We start from the raw sequence: 25,507 nt of genomic DNA, 5'->3' as shown, positions 1-25,507 counted from the left end.
TCAATTATACATTTCACTTTATCTGTGCTCCAGGTTAACTCACAAGCTCAGAGGCATTAGCAAAACAATTACACAATAACAGTGCACATAACTCATCATACAGTGTGATGAACCTTCGATAATTGGTCCATTGGTTCAGACTCCTTTCTCTCACTACGAGTGAACTGGTCTAAAGTTTAATTAGACCATCATTGAGATGACAGCTGACCCAACAGTTTGGAGTAGATCTGGTCATTATTGCCTATACCACATGTCAAATCCAGTTACTGGAGGGCCGCACATCTGCACAGTTTAGTTCCTACCCTAATAAAACACACCTGATCAGACAAATTGAGTCTTTCAGTTTTGTTTGAAACCTACAGGTAAGTATGTTGAAGCAGGGTTGGAACTAAACTGTGCGGAGCTTCTGCCCTCCAGGAACTGGATTTGACACCTGTGGCCCATCCAAACCAAAGATTAGAGGGAAATCTCTAAATAAGCCAGGTGTTAAAAAAACCCTAAAATATTTTAAAGGTGACATATTATTCCTCTTTTCATGAGATGTGATATAAATCTTTTTGGTATCTTCAGAATGTGTCTGAAGCTTCATCTAGGATTACCCCACAGATCATATATTATGGCTTGTCAAATTTGTCCCAGTTTAGGTGTGAGCAAAAACACTTTTAGTGTGTCCCTTTATATGCAAATGAGCTGCTGGTTTTCAGAAGAGGTTGGAGACCTCACATGCTATTTTGGTCCTGTTTACACTGCCAGGTCTTGATACCCAATTCCGATTTGTTGCCTATATCTGATTTTTTTGTCCGTCCGTTTACACATCTTTTTATGTGACCCATATCCAATTCATGTTTACACTAGCCATACAATTTATGACATCGTGCTGCTGCATTTAAAGACTTAATGTCTGGGAAAGGTGCTATATAAATAAACCTTTACTTACCTCGAACAGTTTTACCTATTAAAGTTTATTAAAATACTAATGACAACAGAACATGGGTTGTTCTACAAAAATATATTTTTTATTATGGCAAGAATAAAAGCAACGTAAAAAACACACTTAAAAATACAGATGTTTTTTTTTTTTTTGCCTGCTCCACAATTCACAGATTACTGTCTGGCTATACTATGCTAAAAAGGCAATCATGGTTCAACATTCCTGACCATTATTACCAATAAAGCCTAGAAAAACAGGGCCTCAGTATATTGTAAACTGATAGGTTCAAATAATCCTTTCCAGTTATCAAAGAAATAATTTGTTCCTTAATTATAATTTTGTAACAATTAACTTGTTTTAAAGTCACAATTGTATATATACACATCAGTGTAAAACCTATGAATGCTGGAAAAACATTTGTGTAATTGGGTACATGGGTCTCCACTTTTGCCATGGCCTATTTTGGCTTTAACAAACTTATCCCTCAGGTTTTTCCCTAACCTTTTAACAAAAACTTTCTCTTTTCCCATGGCTGTTGCAATTTCTATCCAAGAATTATTGATCATTAGGTTATCTCTATGATCACGGATCATAAAGATGTCTGTACAGTCGTACTGTTTCAAACAATATCTCTTCAAAGTGTTTCATATTTAACTCGAATCAAATGCGGCGCCGTGTGCACTGTTCGCTCGAGTCTCAAAAAATGGCGTGCACACCACCAGCCGAAATCATGTCGCGCGCACCCAAAGCAAATATCCGCAAACTCCTCAATGACGGCACATTTGCCGCGCGCACTCAATCGAACAAGCGAACGCGTTGAGTATAAATCAGGCTTAAAGGCGGGTTCTAGCATCTGCACCATGATGGAAAAATTGTCTTGCTTTTAGCTCGACGAAATATGTGAAGTTCGGCCAACTTTAAAATGATTTTGGGACGGAGGAGGGAAAGGGCCGTCATTGCAGCTTGCGCCTATGACTTATATATGATGTCCTCCACTGACTCGTCTTCCAACAGGGCAAGAAGGCAGGTAACTTCTGCCGTCGACCACTGACCACTTTCCTCCTCCATGTTCCCTCTGTTGTTGTTGTTTACTGCGTCGCCATCACCACACGCTCTTCCTTCTATGTCATTCAATCGCAGAGAAGTACCACCACATTATCGCAAGTTTAATGGCGTACAAAACTGAATGCCTCAATAAATCCGATCTGCCTGTTTACATGATAGTCGCATTGTCACATATCCGATTTATTTCAACATATGAAGGAGGCCTGAAACCGATATTTGAATATCCGAATGCATTTTTTTTTTCATGTTTACACGGTCAAAGAACAGATACAATCTGTGTCACATACGAGCAAAAAATCTGAATTGGGTCACATTTAACTGACAGTGTAAATGAGGCCTTTGATACTCCAGAAACAACAAAACTACTAAATCTCATTCAGCAAAAATGTCAGAAATGACCAGTAGCATATTAAAGCCTTATGCTAGGTTCACACCAAATTTGAATATAAGTATTAGCAGGAGTAGATTACATAGAAAGTCAACAGAAACTTGTGAATAGAGGCAAATTTCCACAGGGTGCCTCAAATGATGTGAATTGCACAACAAATTGGCCCCAAACATATGGAATTTGACCCTGCATAAGTTCAATTTGAGACAGAAAACATCTAGAGCAAATAATCTAGAGCTTTTTGTCTGGTGTGAACCCAGTATTTCATGTTCAAATGGTAGTCAGACAATGATGGAGAGGAACAGTTACCATTTCTAGACTGAATCAGGGCTTTTCTGACTGGTTAGTGATACATTTATGTATCTGTTGTGGAATAAAGTTGATTGAACTCATCGACTAGCATTTTACAGCTCTGTTCTAATGTGTTTGCTTTTGCAAATAAACATTAAAGTTCACTTATCTTCACAGAAAATGTAAAAAGTCAGACTATACAGTGCATAATTAATGTGCATTTATAAATTACCCTGGTGGCAGTGGTGGAAAGAGTACTGAAAAAATCATACTTAAGTTAAAAGTACCATTACTTGCCTAAAAATGTAGTGCAAGTAGAATAAAAGTATCTATTGTAAACATTACTAAAAGTATGAGTAAAAAGTATAGCTCTTTTAAAAACACTCAAGAGTAGTGAGTAGTATGCTGCGAAAAGCTGATGCATTTACATGTAATTTGTGGATGTGTGTAAACGTAATGTTCTGTAGTGCATTCAGTTATTGCTCAGCAGGCATATGACGTCATATGATGTTAATATTAGTTAGGTTTGATTAGATTTATGTTGTGATGTCAGGTGACCAAAATTCAATGTTTAGCGAGGACTGTCCAATGTCTAAGGACAATGTTATTTTGATGTCCAATAATGACGAAAGTGACCAAAATACAACGTCGAGCCAACATCTTAAACCAACGTTATATTTACGTCAAATGCTGACATTTATTCGTCAAGTATGGCAACTAATATCCAACATTTGATAGATGTCATTGTGGTAACGTCCACACAACGTCAAGTTGTAACATCATTAGATGTTGATTTGTTAGATTTTTTTGACGTTTTCTAATCCCCATAGACCAGAAAAAATATAGTAACTGCAGGTTAAAGGAAAATAGTGGAGTAAAAGTACCGATACAGCAATAAAAATGTACTTAAGTAAAAGTACACATTTTTAAAACTACTTAGTAAAATACAATTTGTGAGTAAAACTACTGAATTACAGTAATTTGAGTATTTGTAATTTGTTACTTTACACCACTGCCTGGTGGTGAATGTTTTTGGGATAAATCTAACAGCGACTCTGATCTTTGCGAACACTCTCAATATATGAAGTGACATTCTATTTCTGTATATGAAATTGGAGCACAAACTGCTGGTATTTGTCCCATCCTTCAGAAACAGCATTGAACTGAACCTTGTAGCAGTGGTGCCATTGGTGTAAACAGATTAACGGGTGGTCAGAACCGCATGTTTTTGGGTATGGTCGCAGAAAAACGCTTACCAAAACAAAGTTACTGAGTTTTCTTTTTTCATGCTTACTGGGTTGTTAGATGCATAAGAGACGCAATTACAGCACTTAAACATTGAAAAAGTCAGATTTTCATGATATGTAACTTTAAAAGCTACCCCATTATGTCTAACACCCGTATGTAGCTTTCAATCAACCCTTGTGTGCCATGTGCTCCAGTGTTTTTTGATTCTTAGATCAGTGTAGCTTGCTGATCATTATTGATGTTGGCAAGGAGTGATCCTAGATCAGTGCTACAGATTGTAGAGGCTGATGCATGACAGGAGCTCAGTGTAAGTGGATTACTGTAGTTAGCTTCAATCCAAGCTGACAGACAGGAGGCTAAATGTGGACACTCTCAGAGTCTTACAGGGTAGTGGGTTGTAGATGATAGTTATGGGTTTAACGAGCAGGAAGTGAATTATGTCTAAAGCCGTGTGACCCAGAAAAAGGCTCTTCAAGAAAGAAAAGTGTGTCACTTTCGCTCATTTTTAAACAGTAAATAAATACAATTATATGCTAATTTATCTAATTTTAAACAGCAAATAAATACACATACAGTTTACATTATGATTTAACTAACAACTAACAACGAGCTTTTGTTTAGCATTTATTATTTTATATTTACTAATACGTTAAGGTCAAAAGTTGCATCTTTTAACATTAGTACATTGTGAAATAAACATGGAAATTAACAATTGTTAATTAAGATGAATAAATACTAAAAATATTGTGGGTTATTTGATGTTAGTTGCTGTATATGAGTCTTATTGTGTTAAAAATGATCAATTGCTTTTTAAAATAGATCTCAAAAAATGATTTACATAAAAAGTCTTCTTTAAGAGTCTGATCACACCAAATGCGCTTTTTGCATTGAAAGGTGATTTTTTTGAATGATAAACCAACGTTTGCTGTGCCTCGCGTTTTTGCTGTTGCATGCTGAGCACTCGCAGTTTTTAAAAAATTCAACTGAGCGGAAAAACACGTTACGTACGCTGCGTCTGTTTCATTCTCCAATCAAATGAAAGCAGAGGCGGGGTTTCCCTTGAGGTGACAGCAGTGTTTGTGTTGTCAGCCTCGCGTTTTTGGAACGTTAAAGCGCGTTCGGTGTGATCGCCCCCTAATACTGCAATATATTCCTTACTATCTGTAAAAATATACATATGTACATTTATTTTAAGGATTTAATCCAACACCAGTGTAGTTCCTGTTCTGCTGTACATTTTACAGTGTAAATGTACAATTTTTATATATAATTTGAATATATTCATTTGTTTGACAGGGATTATTTTTCAGGTCCTTTGAGGATTATTACATATCTAAATACTGTTCATTAACACAGTGCAATTGAAACAAAGATAAATTTCACAAATGGCAAATGAAAATATACTATACAATTGATTCTGTACATTATACATAGACCTATAGAATTCAAACTATTATTATTCCTGTGTGAAAATATTGCTGCTTTCTATTAATTAGCTTGTTAAGTTACTTATTTGTTAAAGTCCCTGTGAACCAGAAGCTGTGATTGTTATTCTTTTCGTAATGTGATGCAGTTCCTAGAGAAACAGATTTTTAAATGAGCAAACAGTGGGCGTGGCTTGATGTTTCTACTACGGGCTGAATGGACCTAGTAAACACCTAGTAAATTTTATTCAGAAAGATCGGGAAAGGGGTTTAAGAGTTATTGCAACCTAATAGACTCCTCCTGCACACCATTCCGATTTGCATTAGCCACGCCCATTACCTCAAAATCGCGCAATCCGCTAAATTAACTGAAAACAAACAGGAAGTGCATTTTCAGATTTCAATTAAAGAATTAGAAGGGTAAACAATTTATTTTTTTAATGACATCCACATGAATTGTTCACCACAAAACTAGTTGTGAGCTAACAAAATCAAATGGTTAGTTTTGATTTCTTGGGGACTTACATTTTTCATTAGCCTTAAAGCTAGCAGGCTAATGAAAATGTAAAATATGTGGCTCAAAGACAAAAACATGTTTTCAAGCCTAAAAACAATAGAAGTCTAAAACTTTTATCCCGAATATGTATTGCATAATTTTTTCTTGGCAAGATAATAACAATAATCATATTTTTACAATGTTTTACAGATGACACTCAACAAAATATAGTTCAGTGTAACAATAATTTACACAACATTAATTCTTGTAAGGGATATAAATAATCACTAAAAGACTCAAACGACTTATTATAATCACCATGCAGATCCAAAATTAATGTTTTTAATGTCATTCATAATCTTTGTAATTTAATAACTAGGTTTTACCAGGACATATCAGAATAAGCATTTTGTTTAATTTTGTTTAAAAGTATCCGTAACTGACTATTAATGCCATAATTACGTGCATGGTTAACTCCGATACAAAATGTCAATGAGCTGTATGCACACAGACTTTTATTTTTCAGCCAGGCAGCCCAAGGATTTCCGGTGAACTGTCTTTCCATTACAAAATTGTCACATTTAAGATCTGATTCTTCAAAAATCAGCGATCTTCACAGTCTGTTAGATATACGATATGAAGTGGGTCTCAGATCGGACAAGAAGCACTGCATTAAGTTCCATTTCCCCCTGCCATGTCTTTAAAATATGACAGTTTATTTTACCCCAGTATTTTTAATGGAATTTCTGCGCTAGTCTTTTTCTACTGACTGCGCTAGAGGTTTTACAGGTCTTTCATCTCGTTTTACACTTGAACAACTTTCAAATTTTTTATCTGAATGTATTTTAATTACATTACAACATCGATGCTGTAAAAACAACCTTGTGAAATTGAAAATAGTCACACTAAGCTTTCACCGGAAGTTTGTCGTTGGCTTTAAAACTCTAGCTGTGCATAGAGCCCGTTTGTTACTTATTGTCAAGTTAAAAGTCCTGTACATCCCAAAAAAAGCCCTGAAGAATTACAGATTTACGTTAACAAACAAAACAATTTTCTCTTTCTCTGTAACTTCCTGTCTGCCACTGGAGATACGGTATCTGCTCCTGGGCATCAGCATGGGCTGACTGGCAATTTTTTCGTGGGAACTGAACAATAGCGATGTCAGATCCACCATGGCACGGTGCCCTCAGCCGAGCCTAGAGACAAAGTGTTCCTCAGTTCAGAGCTGCACCATGGGACAATGGCTCTTTTCACTCAAGTCCCAATGGGGCTCAGAGCTCAGCGGGTCCATATGCAAGCGGCCATCTGCTGATAGCAACAGCGCTTTCTGCTGACCTCACATCAGTTTTGGAGCTTCCTTTCTTTGGGTTGTGAATACAGAGAACTGATCCCAGATGTAGGCGATATTCCCTAAAAAGTACCATGCTTGGCATAATCATTAATGGCATCAAACACGTTAACACCTGCTGGTAAACATCCCAAACATGGTAACATTTGACCATTACGAAATGATTAAACACTGATGGATGCCTCTGGATAGTGAGATTTTACACACTCCGCACACACACGCAACATGAGTTTGTTCACCGTTTCCACCTGTACTTACTCTGCTTGTGGGCCTCCAGCCTACTTTGGCGAGAGGTTTGAGGGCTCCGAAGGGCAAGATGTAGTAGAGGAAGGACAGAGGCCATGAGCGAAGGCGAGCAGTAGGCCGGGACATGCAGCTCAGCTGGCCTAGACGCCGCCGTAGGGCCAGCTGGGGGAACTGCAACCTGCACAACACATCCATGATGCCAAAGTGCACAACATACCCAACAGAGACATTGAGAGAATAAAAGATAGACAGTACTTTTCAAAAGTCGGACGGTGCTGTGAAAAAAGGCGGGATTAAACAAGATGATGCGACACTGTTTTAAAAAAATATATAATTTACAATCTATTGGCTTAACTCATTCATGTCATGCGAATTCGAAGGTCAGAGTTCACAAAGCTTGAACTTTAGAAACATGCGAAACTTGTCGCATGAGCTTACGTTTCTGACGCATTCGCATATGTATCAATGGAAGTCTATGGCGCAAAAAGAGTAGTGTGATCGCAGATTAAGGCCATTAGTATTTTCACCAACAACAAAAAATGGTTTTATGTCAGTTATTTCTATATCATTTGTTGCAGTGTGCCAGTAGGAAATATAAGTTTACAACAGTGCTTAATTTGTGAATTGCGAGGTCCCGGAACAGATTGGGGTAACGAATCCAGCATGTTATCATGCACGAAAGTGGAGAGCGGGGGGTGGGGGCTTGAGAGTGGGGGTGGTTGTCGCGGAAGAGGGTTGGGGAGTCGCGGAAAAAACTGAAAGTAAACAGCGGACAGGGGTGGAGGGAGGTTGAGGGCGATCGATAAAATGAAGTGCCCGATCCGGAGTGTTCCGGCACTAATTAAGCCCTGGTTTACCAAATAGGGTTGCTTGATTAATGGAAGATAATTAAATGTATACATATTTTGTTAGTAAAGCCAGTTCTGTAATCAGCAGTAAATCTCCAGCACATGCTTTCAGATGGAGCAGCATTTTCTACACAGAGTCATATTTCACTGACAAGCTATGCAAAATCGAATTTATAGTGGAAGAAGATTTAACCAGGCGATAATGACATCGAAGATAATATTACATGTAATAACCCGTTTTTACCTCAAACTCACTTCATAGCTTCAGTCGAGTTAAATAAATTCTTCTTTCTGATTATTAGTCAGGTTGTATTAATGAAAGCAGTTTAATCTACTGTTTATTCAACGATTGCTATGGGGATTTTCCTAGGTTTCTTCATAAATGTTTCCGCACATAAGAGCGCCCTCTGGCTTTCGGAGGGAATTTACTACTAATCACACAACTGTGCTTCACTGACAAGATGTGCATGACAATCACAGCTTTTGAATAATTGTGATTGCAATTTCGTTTCGATTAATTCTACAGCCCTAGTTTCAAACATTATTTTTGTACTTTTGTCACAATCCAGTGAGATTGTGCGAAAACATCTCCACAATACAATTCTGTATAAACTTTTAGGCACTTTAAAACATGCTGTAAAGTGAGAAAGAAAATTGCCATAAATAAAATAGTCATAAATACAAAATAAATTACTTGCTAACTTTCATCAACTAAAATCAGCATTTGGTGTAATTGCCATTTGCGTTTTTGTCCTAAGTGCACTTGCACATAGTTAAGATGTTTGCCACAGTGTCTCAGATTGTTCTGCTTCTTTGTGCATTATTGCAACACCAAAAGCAAGGAATTGACTTAAAACCATTTTTGTTGGTGAAACTACTACTAAACTAAGACTTTTGACAAGTACAGTATATCCAGATGATGCAATTGTTGTAGAGCAGGGGTCCCAATCCTGTTCCTGGATCCCTCTCTCTTCCTGTAGAGTTCAGATCCTTTTCCAACGTGTTTGTAATCATCAAGCGTTCCTGAAGGTCTTAAGTAATTGGTTTAGGTGTAATTGAATAGGCTTGGCATTAGACTTTGAAGGTAGGCCTACAGGAACAGGATTGAGCCCTAATGTTACAGAGTGAATCTTTCAAAAACAAGCCCAGATTATATTTCACCCTAAAATTCTTAAGAAATTAAAATGGTCAGATTTTTTAACATGGAAACAAATTAGATTGTATAGATTTAATTTAATGATAATAAATGAAGTACACACTTTCATTCTTTTTTAACATTCTCATGACAAGCATATCTTTTGATCTCAATTATCTCAATGCAATATTATATATACAAATGATTAAATTAAATACTACAAACATCAATTACATAACACCATTAAGAATAATATAAATAATTAATAAAATGTCTGTAAATAGTGTCATTTGAACAATTGTTTGGATGTAATTGTGCTTAATTTTAATATAAATGTCTAGGCAAAAAAACCATAATGGTCTTAGAAAAAAAGATTGGTAGCTCTAAACAATAAGCTATCTTTAGTTAACAACACGTTTAACATTTAATAATCTTGATTTACATAATGTCAACATTTTAGACATTGAAATGACTGAAATTAAAAGTTCAGATCTGTTTTTATTTAATATTATATTCAACTAACCTAAGCTAACAGACAATGAACTGTAATATTTTAATTAACTAATATCAAAAACTCTAACCCACAATGAGAAATATAATAAAAGTTGTACAAGTTTGTTAATATCAGCTAATGCATTAACTGATGATATTTAATCAAACATTGTTAATATTTTTTCTTTTTCTTTATGATTTCAGGGTGAAATGAACATGTTTTCTCAAGATTTGCTCTATAAAACCAGAACTGAGCTTCTCTATCAAAATGGTAAAAAGTAGGAAAGAAATATTTCTAAAACATGCAGAAACATACACACACCAGCCCACTCACACATGCCAAAGACCAAACACAAAGCCGCACATACAGTAGACAATAAACAGCAGAAGATAAATGCTAGAAAAGATACTTGAGACAGAAAAAGAGACAGGAACAGCAATTCTCCACTGCAAACTTAACCTAATGGTCGCTCATGGTCACACAGGCTGTCGAATACACTGAACACACACAGTACTGCTTTCAGCTCAATTCCACTTACATCAGTCTAAGCAAAGGCTGCTTTCATCTGCTTAACACCTTTAGTCTCATTTAGGGTTTATCATCACCTTCCTGCTACACTTGCTCTAGAAACGGTACATGATAATGAATACTTGACCGGAGCAAGGTTATTAAATGAGTTTTTATACAATTCACTTTGCTGTAAATTTTAGTTTAGTTTTTCTTTTGTGTATTTTATAAAAAACTTTATTTAGTTTTTATATATTTAGTTTCAGTCATACTAGTTAATCAGAGTTGAGAACACATCCTATATGGCCCAAAGCAAAGGCTAATGTTTGCACAGCTTACTTGAACACGTGTGCAAACTTTGTAGTATTAAAATAAATTAATAATTTGAACAGACACTGAACTAAGAATAAGGACAAACTTCTTCACGTTAAAGGCGCAATACATAAGTTTCACACCCAGTCGCAGGTTGCCAGATTGATGACACCAACAGAAGTGTGCCTAACTATCGAGCCTAAAGTGATTCAGCATGTACATTTAATAATGTTAAAGAGGTTTAATATGTATTCTTTAGATTATAAACCTTACAACTTCGTTGGAGTGCAGTAAGTGCACTAATCTGTTCTTCTGAATGGTTTTATTTAAAATTCTGTCGTGTTTCGTCAGGTATAAACAGCCAAATTGATTCTCATTGCAAATCTTATCATGTAGCGTGTTGTAAGGACACAGGGTTACAATGCAACTTGCTCACCTAATGTTTACATTAGTAATATTTATATCATTTGCTAATTAATTACCACCTCATGTGGAACTCTGAATCTGCGTCTCATTTCGGAGTCTGCTACTATCCACAGGAGGTTGCATTTCGGTCACAGACGCACACTTTGAGACCCTTTTTAACTGAATAAATGACAATGCGCTGTTTTCTATCAAGGCAATTAATTGGCTAATATAATTGGCTAAAGTGGCAGTGGGCCAGGTAAAAGAACCAAAACAAAGACAACCGTTCTGGCAAACAACGCACATTTTTAGCAGAATATCTGACTTTAGCATTGTTTTTCAGATAAACAAGTATGTTCGCTTAGCATGTTTCTTAAATATCTGCAAACATATTATGGTATTTTTATGCTTTATGCTGTGTTCACACCAGACGCGGCATGCGCGGATAAATCATGCTATTCGAGCGTAAATAGACGCGTGAACATTTTGAGTTTACTCGCTTCATTTGCACGTCAAATCCACTTCATTCACGTGTAAAATACTCTTTACAATAGAAGCGGATTTGTGTCATGGGCAGGGCTTCTATCTGCTCGGTGATTCTAGCTTTGATGCTAAATGGTTAATATGGATTTTATTGAGAGAATAGCTGTGTTTATGTGCTTAATGAAGGCTGAAAAACAGGGTCGATTCGTTTGGAGCCGTGTCTGAGTCCACTAGATCCTTTCAGAGGTGCACCCAGTTCTGTGAGCTCATAAACTCCTCCAGAAACTCAACCTGGATGGTGGAAGCTTTCAGCCGGGCTTCAGACTGAGCCGAGTCCACTTTAATGAACTGTGTCAACAAGAGGATTTTCCCCCAGGGCACCAAAAACAGGCACTATGTCATAATCACGCCCCTACAAGACAAAAATCATGACTGGTTAATGCGGTCTGAATGTCTGCTGAAGTTCAGATTTTCCAACTCGAGCAATTGTCAATCGCGTAAAACACTCAACTCGCGCCGATTCATTCGTGTGAATCGTGTCATTCGCACCACCTCATTCACGCGTTTCACACCACAGGATGTCTATTCCCACGTTTACATTGACTTAACACACGTAAATCCGCGTCTGGTGTGAATGCAGCATCAGAAGAGTCCAAACTTACATACAGCACCTTTAAAGATCTTGTATGTAGTTAAACATCACTCAAAATTATTTTTGCTATTTTTTCAAACTACTTATTTAAAATGATTGGAAACATCACAATTCTTGAGTTTTTTTAGGGACAACAACTGATTTATGTTCAATTCACTTATATTAGTAAAAACAATTTAGTTAACCTTGATTTGATTTAGTGATGCCTAGTTTACGGTTTGTTTTTCAAGAAATTTTATTTTTTTTTTAAAGAACTTTCAAATTTGTCTATAAAGGGGCCACCTAAAGGCACTTCCCCCAACAGCCGCAGGTCAGATTTTTTTTGCATTCAAGTGCTTATTACTTCTGACAACAAAATATAGCACTTATTAATACTGAAAATGATTATTTTTGCTAAAACAGCTTTTCTTTTAATGTGATTTTTAAATTTATTTCAGTTAATTAATATGTTTTTTGACCACTAGTTTTATTCTCAGTTTTCTTTTGCGAAAATAACCAGAGACCTGAATAAGCCTACATTATAATCTAAAAGAAATAACTGACCCAACAAAGAAAGTCCACTAATCCTCATATTCCAAAAATCCTTGACTTCAATTTAAAATTATGGTGAAATCATTTTTCCTTAATATCTAGAAGTCGACATGAGCAGCATTGAGATTAGGGTGAGTAAATAAAAGACCATTTTCCTTTCTGCGCGCTGTCACCAAAACTGGAGCATTTTAATCAACATAAACCTACTTAATTCAAACGAACATGAATTTTGTAGGTCACGCCGAGCGGGATGGTTCCACAGAACTACTGAAGCCATGAGAGATAACCGGCAGTAATCTTTTTTTATTTTATTTTTTGTAACCACAGCGCTATTTTTAGCACCTGTGCAGGCGGGTAACATTCAAGATCAACACAGCTGTTCAGCGACTGGAACAGAGCGTGCAAAAAAAAAAGTTTCACCTCTACCCCGGCCCTTGGATGACCAAATCGCCTTGTTGCGCTATGACTGCTCGCTTTTTTTTCTACTGAGAACGACACTAAGAGCTAACTGCTTCTGGCTAAAGTGAGATTAGCATTAGTATGTCAGTAAAGTGGGTCATATTTGGCCCTGAAAGTGATGACACAGCACCAGCGGGGTTGACAGCGGGCCGTGCAGAGCTGCAGCTACAAGGCTATCTATAGATATATAATACTATGTCCACCTTAATCAGGATGAAACCCTGTTCTGACCTGTGGGCAGAGGAGACTTAGCCATACATGGCCTAAAACAAACTCAACGAATCACCTGACTTTGTCAAGAATATTCACAAGGCCCATACAAGGGACCATGTTTACGCTTTTAAAACATCCAATAATCTGTTTGAGAGATCAACACTTGCACTGTGGGTAGGATAAGTAATCAACCCGTAATTCTCCTCAGTGTACCGGCGATAAAAACTATGGCAACGCTAGCCCATACAAGGTGAGTACAGGCTCAGTAGACAACCTTTTGGCGCTTGGGCCTTCACAATCTTTAAGTACATTGACCTGTCGTGCGTCATCGTAACAGCATCCGATGTGTGGCCTGTCCCATAAAGAGGTGTAAATTTTTATTGCTGTTACTATAAACAGACATCAGACCATACTCTGCACTGCAGTACAGTCACAACTCGGGTATGAGCCAATGTAAATAGTGATAAGTCGTCACTTGGCGGCAATCTTGATAACATCACAAAATGTCCAGCAAATGTCCAGTAAAGCACAGCTCCTATACAACTCAAAAGTGAAATATGGAAAATTCTGGCACTGCTTGTCAATAACTTGTTTAATATTGCAGTACAGTATGATTCAGGACAATAGTAAAGACATAACAGTGGTTAGTGCCGATTCTCTAATTTAAGGGGTCTAGATTTGGGCTGCCCCTTAATAGTTGATGAACCGTTAGTCAACAAGAAGTGTTTTGGTCTACCAAAATGTATCAGATTTATTTTTTTAATCTACAGGATATGCTGAAGTGAATCATGTGGTCTGTAATGTGATCATTAAGAGCTAGTTTATGCGGTAACAGTACGTCATGCAAGACATGTAAATGCTCACCTATCATTCATTGACTTCAAATTAGGGTTATCAACTTCGGTACCAACTGACACTGAGATTTTAAAAACCTCTATTTCCTGCTAACATCATGTTCAATTGTGTGCACTGACAACAAAACATTGTGCTTTTGTTAAATAATGAAGCCAACTGTATATACCTTCTTTAAAGACAAATACAGTTGAAGTCAGAATTATTAGCCGCCCTTCTTTTATTTTATTTTATTTATTTATTTATTTATTTATTTATTTATTTATTTATTTATTTATTTATTATTTCCCAAATTATGTTTAACAGAGCAAGAAATTTTTCACAGTATGTCTAATAATATTTTTTCTTCTGGGGAAAGTCTTATTTGTTTTATTTCGGCTAGAATGAAAACCGTTTTTAATTTTTTAAAACAACATTAAGGTCAAAGTTATTAGCCCCTTTAAGCTATATTTTTTCCGATAGCTTACAGAACAAACCATCGTTATACAATAACTTGCCTAATTACCCTAACCTGTCTAGTTAACCTAATTAACCTAGTTAAGCCTTTAAATGTCACCAAGCTGAATACTAGTTTCTAGAAAAATATCAAGTAAAATATTATTTATCTAGTAAAATATTATTTACTGTCATCATGGCAAAGATAAAATAAATAATTTTAGAAATTATTTATTAAAAGTATTATGTTTAGAAATGTGTTGAAAAAAATCTTCTCTGTGTTAAACCCGTTGGGGGGAGAAAAATAACAGAGGGGCTAATAATTCTGACTTCAACTGTATAGAGAGCAAAATGCCTTTATGCATGCTCTTGTAGGCTACTTTATGATTTAAATGGTTCATTAATAAATGTGCGAGCAGTCGACTAATGGTTAAAATGAAGAACTACTAGTTGACAGAGTAAATCTTTTGTCAAGAACAGCCCTAGTCTAGATCTATCATGTTTAGATACCAGACCACAATAATAAGTACAACCAATGCCATTGAACTTGCTATGTAAGGTTTATAAACGCAAATCATGACAAATGATCTAAGATTGGTAGATGCAAACTAAAATGGCATGGTTGGATCAGCAAATGTTTTTGTCTCATGTTTGCTTTGGTTAACACTATCTGTTCGGTTGAGTTGTGTGTAGGTGGGATGTTATTTTCAAACACATTTGAGCATTAAGAGTACAACCACCAACACATGATGCTTTTATATGATGCTTTAACAAACAGTGCCAGAATCACACTCATCTGCTACAGAACAAACTAAACATGCTTTGGACATTAAGCAACACAAAACCTGCAATAAGTTCAGTGCTTCACACAGGTTTGAAATATACTTGCGGTCGTAGCCAGATTCGGAAAACACACCTTTTACCTACTGCACGTAAATAGAAAATACATGCGACAAACAAAAAAATAATGTGATTTTTAACTATATTCTCAATATGTAGTAAAGTATGTAAAATATTAAAATCATTAAATTAATAAAATACATATAAAATAATAACTACATATATAAAAATAGACATTATTGCTCAAAATTATAATAAGGATTGGAATAAAAAGTGATTGTAGATTAATTAAAATTAGGCAAAGTAATTGGTTGGCCATTTCTTATGGTGTACAAATATTTTGCAGCCATTTTATTTTGCTCTCTTTGAGTATATAGTAAAATTTATCAGAGTCGTTTATTAAATGAATAATCTTGCGGCTGTGCATGCGCAGTCAGCTGCGAAAAGGTAATGCAAAAACGCATACAAATAACGGCAACTTTAGAAAGCGAAAATAAAACCAGAATCCCGGACATTTTAGGAGATTTAGAAACTACGGCCAGATGCATTTAGTCTCTGTGGGTCTACAGAGCATGTGTGATTGTCTGTGTCTTGAAGCTTCTTGCGCACAGAACCAGCAGTACCAAACCATTATATATGCAGGAATTCTAAATGTAATTTTAATACCTTTTTTTAAAGACCTTCTGAGAATATTTTAAGACCTCATCGCCACTTCAAGTTCTAATCAGTATCAAACCTTTAACTTAATAAACAGTTGTCAATAAACATTTGTAGTTAAATAAATCAATGGAGCACAACTGTGCAACAGAACTCAGAGCTCAGAAAAAAACTAAGCTTGAATGAACAAGTTACGCAGTTGTTTTCACCAACAGGCTTCAGCCACTGTTTAAACTCAACTTTCTCCACCTAGGAGTACGTACATTTTCCCTTCTGTTTTGCTACATGTGGAGCGCATCCAACACCTTCCCACGTTTGTCGCAAATTACGTGATATTGTTAATATTAGGAGGAAAATATATATTTTATGCTATATTTATGCTATTTAGGAGTCAAACACTTTGGATAAGGCTTGAACTAAATTTAAGACCTCGAAAAAATGTGATGAAGAATTTTAATACCTTTTAAGGGCCTTAATTTTCTCATAATTGATTGATTAACTTTTAATACTTTTTAAGACCCCGCGGACACCCTACAAACGTGCTGAGCAAGAGAAGATTTTCCCCTGGTTAATCGATCGCGAATGCTTGGCTTTCTTGGACGGATACAAAAAAAGTATAAAAGGATGAAAATTATATTTTTATTCATGTGTCACCACTAAATACACTTGGGCGGCTGTTAATATACCTGGGCGGTGCGCCCAAGTAAAGTCTATGTGTGGGAAGCACTGAATTTATTTTGTATTCCCATTCAGTTTGGGATAATACTGATATAGTATGTTGTGGTTCTTTACCTCAATTGATGCACATAAAACTGTTTTTTCAATAAATCTGATTTGATTATACTAGAATCACAAATTGTGATTATTTAGCTCAATTCATATACATAAAAAAATACAAATAAAATAAATTTCTGGATGATCTACTAAGTCTCATGTCCATTCAAATGCAAACAACAGGCAATTAATAGGTTCTTATAACCACATGGCATGACTACACTGCTTGTATTAAACCTTATAACTGGACTGTCTTAATTGGGTTGCACGGTTTACCACTACTATCATAGTATCGTGATACTATGGCTTCAAAAAACTGGCTGTGCCACTGTAGTTTGTAAACGGTAGTATCGTCAATAATGTTTTATCTACAATAGATAATGTTGCTTGTGGAAAAGTCAGTAAAATGCTCACACGTTTGTGCAAGAATAGACCCTTTAATTTTAATAATCTGTGAAGCCCTTTGTAGTCTGAATCACGCGTTTTATGGTAGACTAGTACACGTTTTTTAAAGCTTCAGTTCGAACAGTTCATTTCTGTTCCCGTTAATATGATTTATTAGCGACAATCTCTTTAAAAGAAAGACTCACAAAGTGAAAATTTGAATTTGAATTGTTAGCTGATAAGACTGAAAAAACAATAGATTAAAAACCCAAAATAGCAACAGGAAACATTGAAACAATTTTTGACCACTTCATATAGCCTAATTTTGTTGGACAAATTCTCTTTTTGTAAAAAATTTCATTTTGTATAATTTGTATCTTTATTTTAATGTATTCTTGTTGGTCAGTTATCTATAAAATACACAAAAAGAATGAATACATTTTAGGTGAAGTGACGTGCAAATAATAATATTTGGCCTTATGGGAATTATGAATTACATTAAAGTAGGCCTATTATAACACATAGTATTTCTGATTATTTTCTTTATTATTTAAGTTATGAATTACAGTATCGCAATACGACTTGTTATCGTGATACTTCAGCTAGTATAGTATCGTAAGATTAATTAATGTTATCGTGACAACCATAGTCTCTAATACCTTTGTCCACTTACTATAGCAAAGTATTTGTACAAAACACTATTTTAACTCATCTTGCTTTTTTCAGAAAAACTTAACAAGCCAAAAACAATCCTTGCATAACCCAACAAAGAACCTAACACCCAGCATTTAGCACCTCCTCTATGCAAATATTGTGTCCATCCTAAAACTCCATTTGCGAAAGAACTGTTCAAGTGGCCAGTCTAACCTTTCCTACGAAACACTTTTAGTGGCGTGCATTATGCAACCTCATTCTACGGTTTCGCAAATCCAGTTAATATGCCACAGTGTGTGCTGCATCCTAGTGCACCCAAGAGCTCAAAACAATGACTGCTGGGTTTTTTTAACGAGAGCTCTCAGTTATCAGGTTATCATTCAATTGAATTTCGAGCGCTTCTACCCTCCCCCAACCTGTCCTGCGCAGATGAATAGCCATGAAAAAAAAAACCTCGCTATTTAAAGTGCATCACACAAACCGCAGAGGACATTTGAGAGGTGATGACCACAGCCAGTAAAGACAATGTAAAGTCTTCAGAGTCAGACTCCTTTTCTTTTACAGAGCCCCCCTTGTTTCTCCATTGCAGGCACACGTTGACCAATCACTGACTGAATATGAGCCTCCCTCGGTTCTTTGCATCTTTCGCTCGCTCGCGGGGAACAGCATCTGCTCTGAGTGGAGCTCAGCAAACTGTGCGATTGGAATCAGACAGAGAGGGTTAGCGACAACACCCCGACACTATGCTGAATTTAGGCCAAAGCAGGGAAGAGGGGCTATCAAACACATCACACAAACTCCCAGTGCACGCTGACTGTCCCTCCGCAGGGTGGCCGAGTTTGTGCAATATCTCTGTAATCCCCTCTCGTTCGCTCGCCCAGTTTCCAGCCCCACTGATCCTTCAGTTGTCCTCTCTCACTCCGAGTGCGCCGTCGCCCTACATTCAATTCACCCACATCATCCACACACACGCACCATCAAGCTAAACTACTGCCTAGCATCTCACGCACTCCTCGCCGGTACCTGAATCGGCTCCGGTGGCTGAGCTGAGATGGGCCCCCCGGGGCTCCAGGGCCTCCCGTGCTGGCGTTGTGGGCGCCGTTTGCGGGCTCCCCTGTTGCTCCTGCCGAGGAGCCCAGTTGGCGGAAACGCCGCACATCAACCCTGACCCTGTGGAGATTGTAGCAAGAAGGAGAGCTGTGCAAAGACCTGCAGCATCTCACCATTTCCCCGCAGCACTCCGCACCGGCCCCTTCTGCTGCTGCTTTAGGCTCCGCTGACACATGATCACTGTGGAGGGATTATTGTGTATCGCAGGCTTTAGCCCTCTCTCTCGTGCTCCCTCTGTTCGTTTGGCCCCGTGGTTCTCCGCTGCAAAGCTCAAAGACCGTCCCCTCTTTCCTCGTCACCAGTGGGATGCAAAGCTGTGATTGGCGGGCCGGTAAATGGGTCTACCTCCTCCTTTTAGCCTTTGCTGAATTCAAGGCCTGGTGCTGGTGGAAAGGCGGCGATATGAAAAGGAGGGGGAGAGGGAGGGGTTTGAAAATCCTGTCAACATGTGCTCACTAGATCCTGAATTCTATATTTGACCCCATCCCCCCCTGTATATCATCTGTTTCTGAACTAAAGGATAAATAGTTTCTGATATCAGAATCACTTTCAGCTCAATCAATTAATCAACAAACAAAATATATAGGATTCATGTATAATGTATATATACACACGCATATATAAACACATTATAATACATATAATAAATACATATGTAAATTTAAACATTTATACCACTATCATTTGAAACACTGTTTTACTATTGTTTGTTTATTTCTTTGCCACGTCAACAGCTTAGGGGTATTTCATGGAAATATCAGTACAGATTAAAACATATTAATAATAATAATAATAATAATAATAATAATAATAATAATAATAAAATAACAACAACAACAACAACAGCAACAATAATATTATTAATAAAAAACAATAACTACCTCATTAATAAATGAGTAAAGCAAAGAAAAAAAACATCTGTCCAGATTACAATAAAAACACGATACGATTTCACGATTTCACACTTTGATACAGTGCTCAGCATATATACATGTAAATTATAATTATAATTACAGAATTATTAGCCCCCTTTGAATTTTTTTTCTTTTTTTCCTAAATAATGTTTAACAGAGCAAGGAAATTTTCACAGTATGTCTGATAATATTTTTTCTTCTGAAGAAAGTCTTATTTGTTTTATTTTGGCTAGAATAAAAGCAGTTTTTAATGGTTTAAAAACCATTTTAAGGTAAAAATGTTTTGCCCCTTTAAGCTATTTTTTTTCCGATAGTCTACAGAACAAACCATCATTTTACAACAACTTGCCTAATTACCCAAACCTGCCTAGTTAACCTAGTTAAGCCTTTAAATGTCACTTTAAGCTGTATAGAAGTGTCTTGAAAATATTTAGTCAAATATTATTGACTGTCATCACCGCAAAGATAAAATAAGTTATTAAAAAAGAGTTATTGAAACTATTATGATTAGAAATGTGCTGAAAATTTTCTCTCTCTGTTAAACAGAAATTGGGGAAACAAATAAACAGGGGGCTAATAATTTAGGAGGGCTAATAATTCTGACTTCAACTATATATATATATATATATATATGAACACATTATATACAATAAATAATAAATACAAGTGTCATTTTAAATGTTTATACAAATGTTTAAATGTTTATACTCTGTCACTATCAATTGAAACACTGATTTTGCTTTTCTTTATTGACACCAGGGTTATTTCACGGAAAGATCAATACTGATTAAAACATATTACACAATAATAACAACAAACACTTCATAAATTAATGAGCAATTATCCTCAGTCCAAATCAGTACAATTAAAAACATTATGATTTCATACTATGATATACGATAAATAACTTTAAATATTTCCTGGAGAGACATTTTAAAAATATCCTTCAAAAAATAACCATCAAAATACTCTAAGATTTTTAAATCCCTGTCTAGTAGTCTTTATTTATTTATTTATTTTTTTACATTTTTGTCGATAAATTAATAGGAATATAAGATCACACTTTATTTTGATGGTCCGTTTGTTGAATGTAAGTTACATTGCATCTACATGCCAACTAATTCTCATTAGATAAGTAGATTGTTAGGTTGAGGTTAGGGTTAGTTTAGGTCTAGTGCCGAGTTCAAATGTTCTTTAAAGAAAAACCAGAAGTTACTTGACTATCTGCAAATCACATGAACTCAACTTCCTATTAAACAGGAAGCAAATCTTCCTGTCTCTACGCATCTTATGATTCAGTACCAATGAGAAATCCAGTATTTGATCAAAATTAAGTCATAAAAATAATTTCTTCTAGCCCATAGTGCACTCAACAACCTAATGATGGAATTTCAATTCAAACCCACATTAAAAGTACAAAACCACTACTAAACTTTTAGAAGAAACAATGACTTACATAGGAAATCTTTAGACCGAGTGACACAATAGGAGGTCTGTCGTTCTTCTCAAAGGTTTACACTCCTCTCACTGTCTCTTTAGTGGGATCTGCTCAGATATGGCATGTGTGTGCTGTGATGTCATCACTAAATATTAACCAGACCAATGAATGTAAGAGCTAACTTCCTATTTGATGACTGTCAAAAAGCCCATCCCACTCCATAAACACACACATTACTAGCTGTAGACTGACAACTATAGGGTGGGCATTCAGTAGAAACTAAAACAGGACTTTGTGCTTGTGGTTAAAATCATTAGGGAAACAATTTGAGTCATCATTACACTTGTCACAATATGAATAGAGCGGATGCTTTTATGCTTTGCAACAACTATTGCAACACACTGTCTGTGACTCATAGATTTTCTTTTTTACTTTTCTTGGATTGCGCTGACTTTATATTGCTTTGGGGAATCAGTTTGTAAGGGTGTAACATGCCGAACTGGATGATGCATCAAAATGGATTTTATAATCTGAACATTATTTTATTAAATTTACAAGAATAAAAGCAAAGAATGTTAACAATTTATATGTATTTTGGTGACAAAGCAGTATTAAATGCAATTTTCTAAATATTTTAGTGATTGCACATAAATTTAGCACAACAATAAAAGAGTGTTGTAGTGGCACACCTTTCGTGCAAATCCTTATGTACCACCTTTTGCAGCTTCTACTCCAACAACCAGTATTTGAAAAAACGCGAGTAAGACCGAATCTTCTTTTAAAAAAGGTTTACTGAAGAAATGCAACAAAAATACAAAGTAACACTAGAATCAATATAGCTCGGCATGGCTCGGTCAAAAAACTGTGTTGCTTCCAACATCCATAACTGCAATCTGCCTTAAACGTATGAACTAATGACCTCAAGACATATTACTGTCGGAAGCCAAAATACCAAAGTAAAGGTTTTTAAATTGTATCAATTATTAAATTATGCATTTTAGATAATACAATCACAATGAATTCTTAATAAATTTAAATATCAATTTTCATCATGCTTTAACAGTTTTAACTAAATTATTATCACAAATGAATTATGCATAACTGGCTCTTACAAGTGTAATACAGTGCATCTGGAAAGTATTCATAGCGCTTCCACATTTGTTTTTTTTTTTTTTACAGCCTTATTCCAAAATGGATTAAATTCATTAATTTCTTCAAAACTCTACACACAATACCCCATAATGACAATGTGAATTTTTTTTTTAAATTGTTGCAAATTTCTAAAAAATAGAAAAGCTGAAAAATCACATGTACAGAAGTATTTACAGTCTTTGGCGTGAAGCTCTAAACTGAGCTTGCTGTGCTTACTGAGTATGCTGTGGGGATGTTTTTTAGCAGCAGGATCTGGTAGACTAGTCAGGATAGAGGGAAAGATGAATGCAGCAATGTACAGAGACATCCTGAATGAAAACCTGCTTCAGAGTGCTCTTGACCTCAGACTGGGGTGACAGTTCATCTTTCAGCAGGACAATGACCCAAAGCACACCGCCAAAATATTAATAGAGTGGCTTCACAACAACTCGGTAAATGTCCTTGAGTGGCCCAGCCAGAGCCCAGACCTAAATCCTATTCAACATCTCTGGAGAGATCTGTATGGCTGTACACAGTCACTTCCAATCCAACCTGATAGAGCTTGAGAGGTACTGCAAAGAGGAATGGGCAAAAATTCCTAAAGACATTTACATTTACATTTTGTCATTTAGCAGACGCTTTTATCCAAAGCGACTTACAAATGAGGACAAGGAAGCAATTCACACAACTATAAGAGCAGCAGTGAACAAGTGCTATAGACAAGTTTCAGGTGTGTAAAGTCTAAGAAGCAAAGCATTAGTAAATTTTTTTTTTTTTTTTTTAAAGACAGGAGTGCCAAGCTTGTGGCACCATAAAATTAAAAAGACTTGAGGCTGTAATTGCAACAATTTCAAAAAATCTTTTTTCACATTGTCATTATGGGGTATTGTGTGTAGAATTGAGGAAATAAATTAATTAATTAGAAATTAATCTATTCTGGAATAAGGCTGTAACAAACAAATGTGGAAAAAGTGAAGCGCTATGAACCCTTTCTGGATGCACTGTATATAAATTGCTAATATTTTTAACTTTTACTACATTTGTTGCCATCTGATTTAATTCATTACAACATTAAACAAAGTTTACTATCAACAAAGATAATATTAATTTATTATTATCAAGATTTAAGATCAAATATCAACAAAGATAATATCAATTTATTATTATCAAGATTTAATATCAAATATCAACAAAGTTTTGGAGTTTCCTAGAGTTTTTTTTAGGAATAATTTTTACAGTCAATAAGGATAATTAAATTACTAAAATGTTTTTTTTTATTTATTTTACAAATAAAAAAAAATTGGAGTTTCCAAAAAAGAAAAAGAAAAAAAAACACAAACACTGTTTAAAATGACAATAAACATTTTCTCGAGCAGCAAATTTGAATGATTTCTAAAGAATACTGAAGACTGGAAAAATGTTGCTGCCAATTATTTTTAATTGTAATAACACCTTTACCAGTTATCTTGATTTAGTTTAGTTTACGTTTGGGATCGTGACAAAAGAGTATCAGTAGACTGTGCTTTATTGATTTATCTTCCTACACCTCTCGGCAGAAAATATAACAAAAGCCATTGTGTGTATATGAGAAGGTTCTGGAAAAATGGGCACACCTACACAAAGAGTGCGCCGTTATCTCTTTTTTGCTGCACTCTGCCTTATCTGTACATCTAAACCCACTGAACTGAAATCTATTCGAGTATATCATGCGCAACATCAGCAAAGTGTTTGACTGACAGCCTGTGAACACCGATCATTCACCATACAGCCCTGAGCGCTTCAATGGTCTGAAAACTGCATCCAAAACATAACACATGATAAAGACACATAGCTAGTTTAAGATGTCGGAAAATAACAGGACTTTGTTTGCATTGCTGGAACAAAAAATGAAAAATCACAATAATCCAGTACAGGTTTAAAAAAAAATAGCATTTTAGAGCATTTTCTGCTCGTTCAGACACTGTATAAACAGTCCTTGTAGCTTTGCCACCCAACCCCCTTTCCCTTCTAAAAGAAATCTTGCTATTGTTTGGGAGGTACAAGTCTGCCATGGTGCTGAATAGCCTTGGAAACCAGCACTCAGTCAACGCCAGGGCTAAATGTCCAGTGTAATGCTTCAATAAATATTCGGTGGAGAGCTAAAGAACTAAAGAACATCCTACAATTTCCTAAATTAAGGCCTAGTCCAAATTTAAGGAGTAAAAAAATAGATAAAAAAATGCTAATTTTTATCTCATTTTATTAGTCACTTATATTCTGAAGCATGGTATACAGAATGTACATGAGATATTTGAAAGAACACCAACTAAAATGAGAGACTCTCAGATACCTCACAGTTTTTGGTGTTAATTTGGAGGCTAATTAACCTGTAGGTTTATTACTTAATTATCTGAGATGTCGTTTACACTTTAAAACTGGTTTAGAATGGTTTTATCTGGCGCCCATACTACTCAATCAAGTATTCTGAAAATGCTCAAGACCCCATTTTAGTCTGGAAATGCTGGGGTTTAGGTATAAACTGAGTAAAAAAAATCAAAGTTAAAAACGAATCGCTGTCTCACTAGTCTTCTGGACTACATTGCAAATTGTTTCCCAATTCGTCAAGCCTCAATTATATAAAATTACACAATCGGTAGACTGCAAGTACAGATGCTAGAAAAATAGGCAAATACCCAGTACATGTGAGTGGTCATGAATTATGCATTTTAGACTGTATGGAGTGGGCTTTTTCCCAAAACACACTCATCTGTACGAGGAGTGTTTTCATTTTAAAACCATTTTAAAACAAAAACACACTAGTGTAAATGGAACTTAAATACTTTTATCTGTCAGTCTAACTTTTC

General features: G+C 35.8%; 1 protein-coding gene across 5 annotated transcripts in view; it reads right to left on the bottom strand.

The window, feature by feature from the left end:
• The window catches only part of pisd (phosphatidylserine decarboxylase), a 54,281-nt gene that overhangs the window by 18,303 nt on the left and 10,471 nt on the right, over window positions 1–25,507 (bottom strand). The window contains exons 1-3 of one of the 5 annotated variants that reach the window (XM_056458587.1): window positions 21,552–21,648; window positions 19,095–19,564; window positions 7,450–7,615 (exon numbers count right to left, since the gene is read on the bottom strand). The exons of 1 other annotated variant lie outside the window; for it this stretch is intronic. In XM_056458587.1, coding sequence (XP_056314562.1) covers window positions 7,450–7,615; window positions 19,095–19,297 — 369 coding nt within the window. In that variant the 5' untranslated portion in view covers window positions 19,298–19,564; window positions 21,552–21,648. Of the gene's footprint in view, window positions 1–7,449; window positions 7,616–19,094; window positions 19,565–21,551; window positions 21,649–25,507 lie in introns of those variants that run through there. 3 more of the 5 variants (XM_056458592.1, XM_056458590.1, XM_056458589.1) reach the window with 3 other exon arrangements.

This window comes from Danio aesculapii, chromosome 5, assembly GCF_903798145.1.
Source record: "Danio aesculapii chromosome 5, fDanAes4.1, whole genome shotgun sequence".
NCBI classification, from domain to species: Eukaryota; Metazoa; Chordata; class Actinopteri; order Cypriniformes; family Danionidae; genus Danio; species Danio aesculapii.
This window is presented reverse-complemented; position numbering and strand designations above follow the sequence as displayed.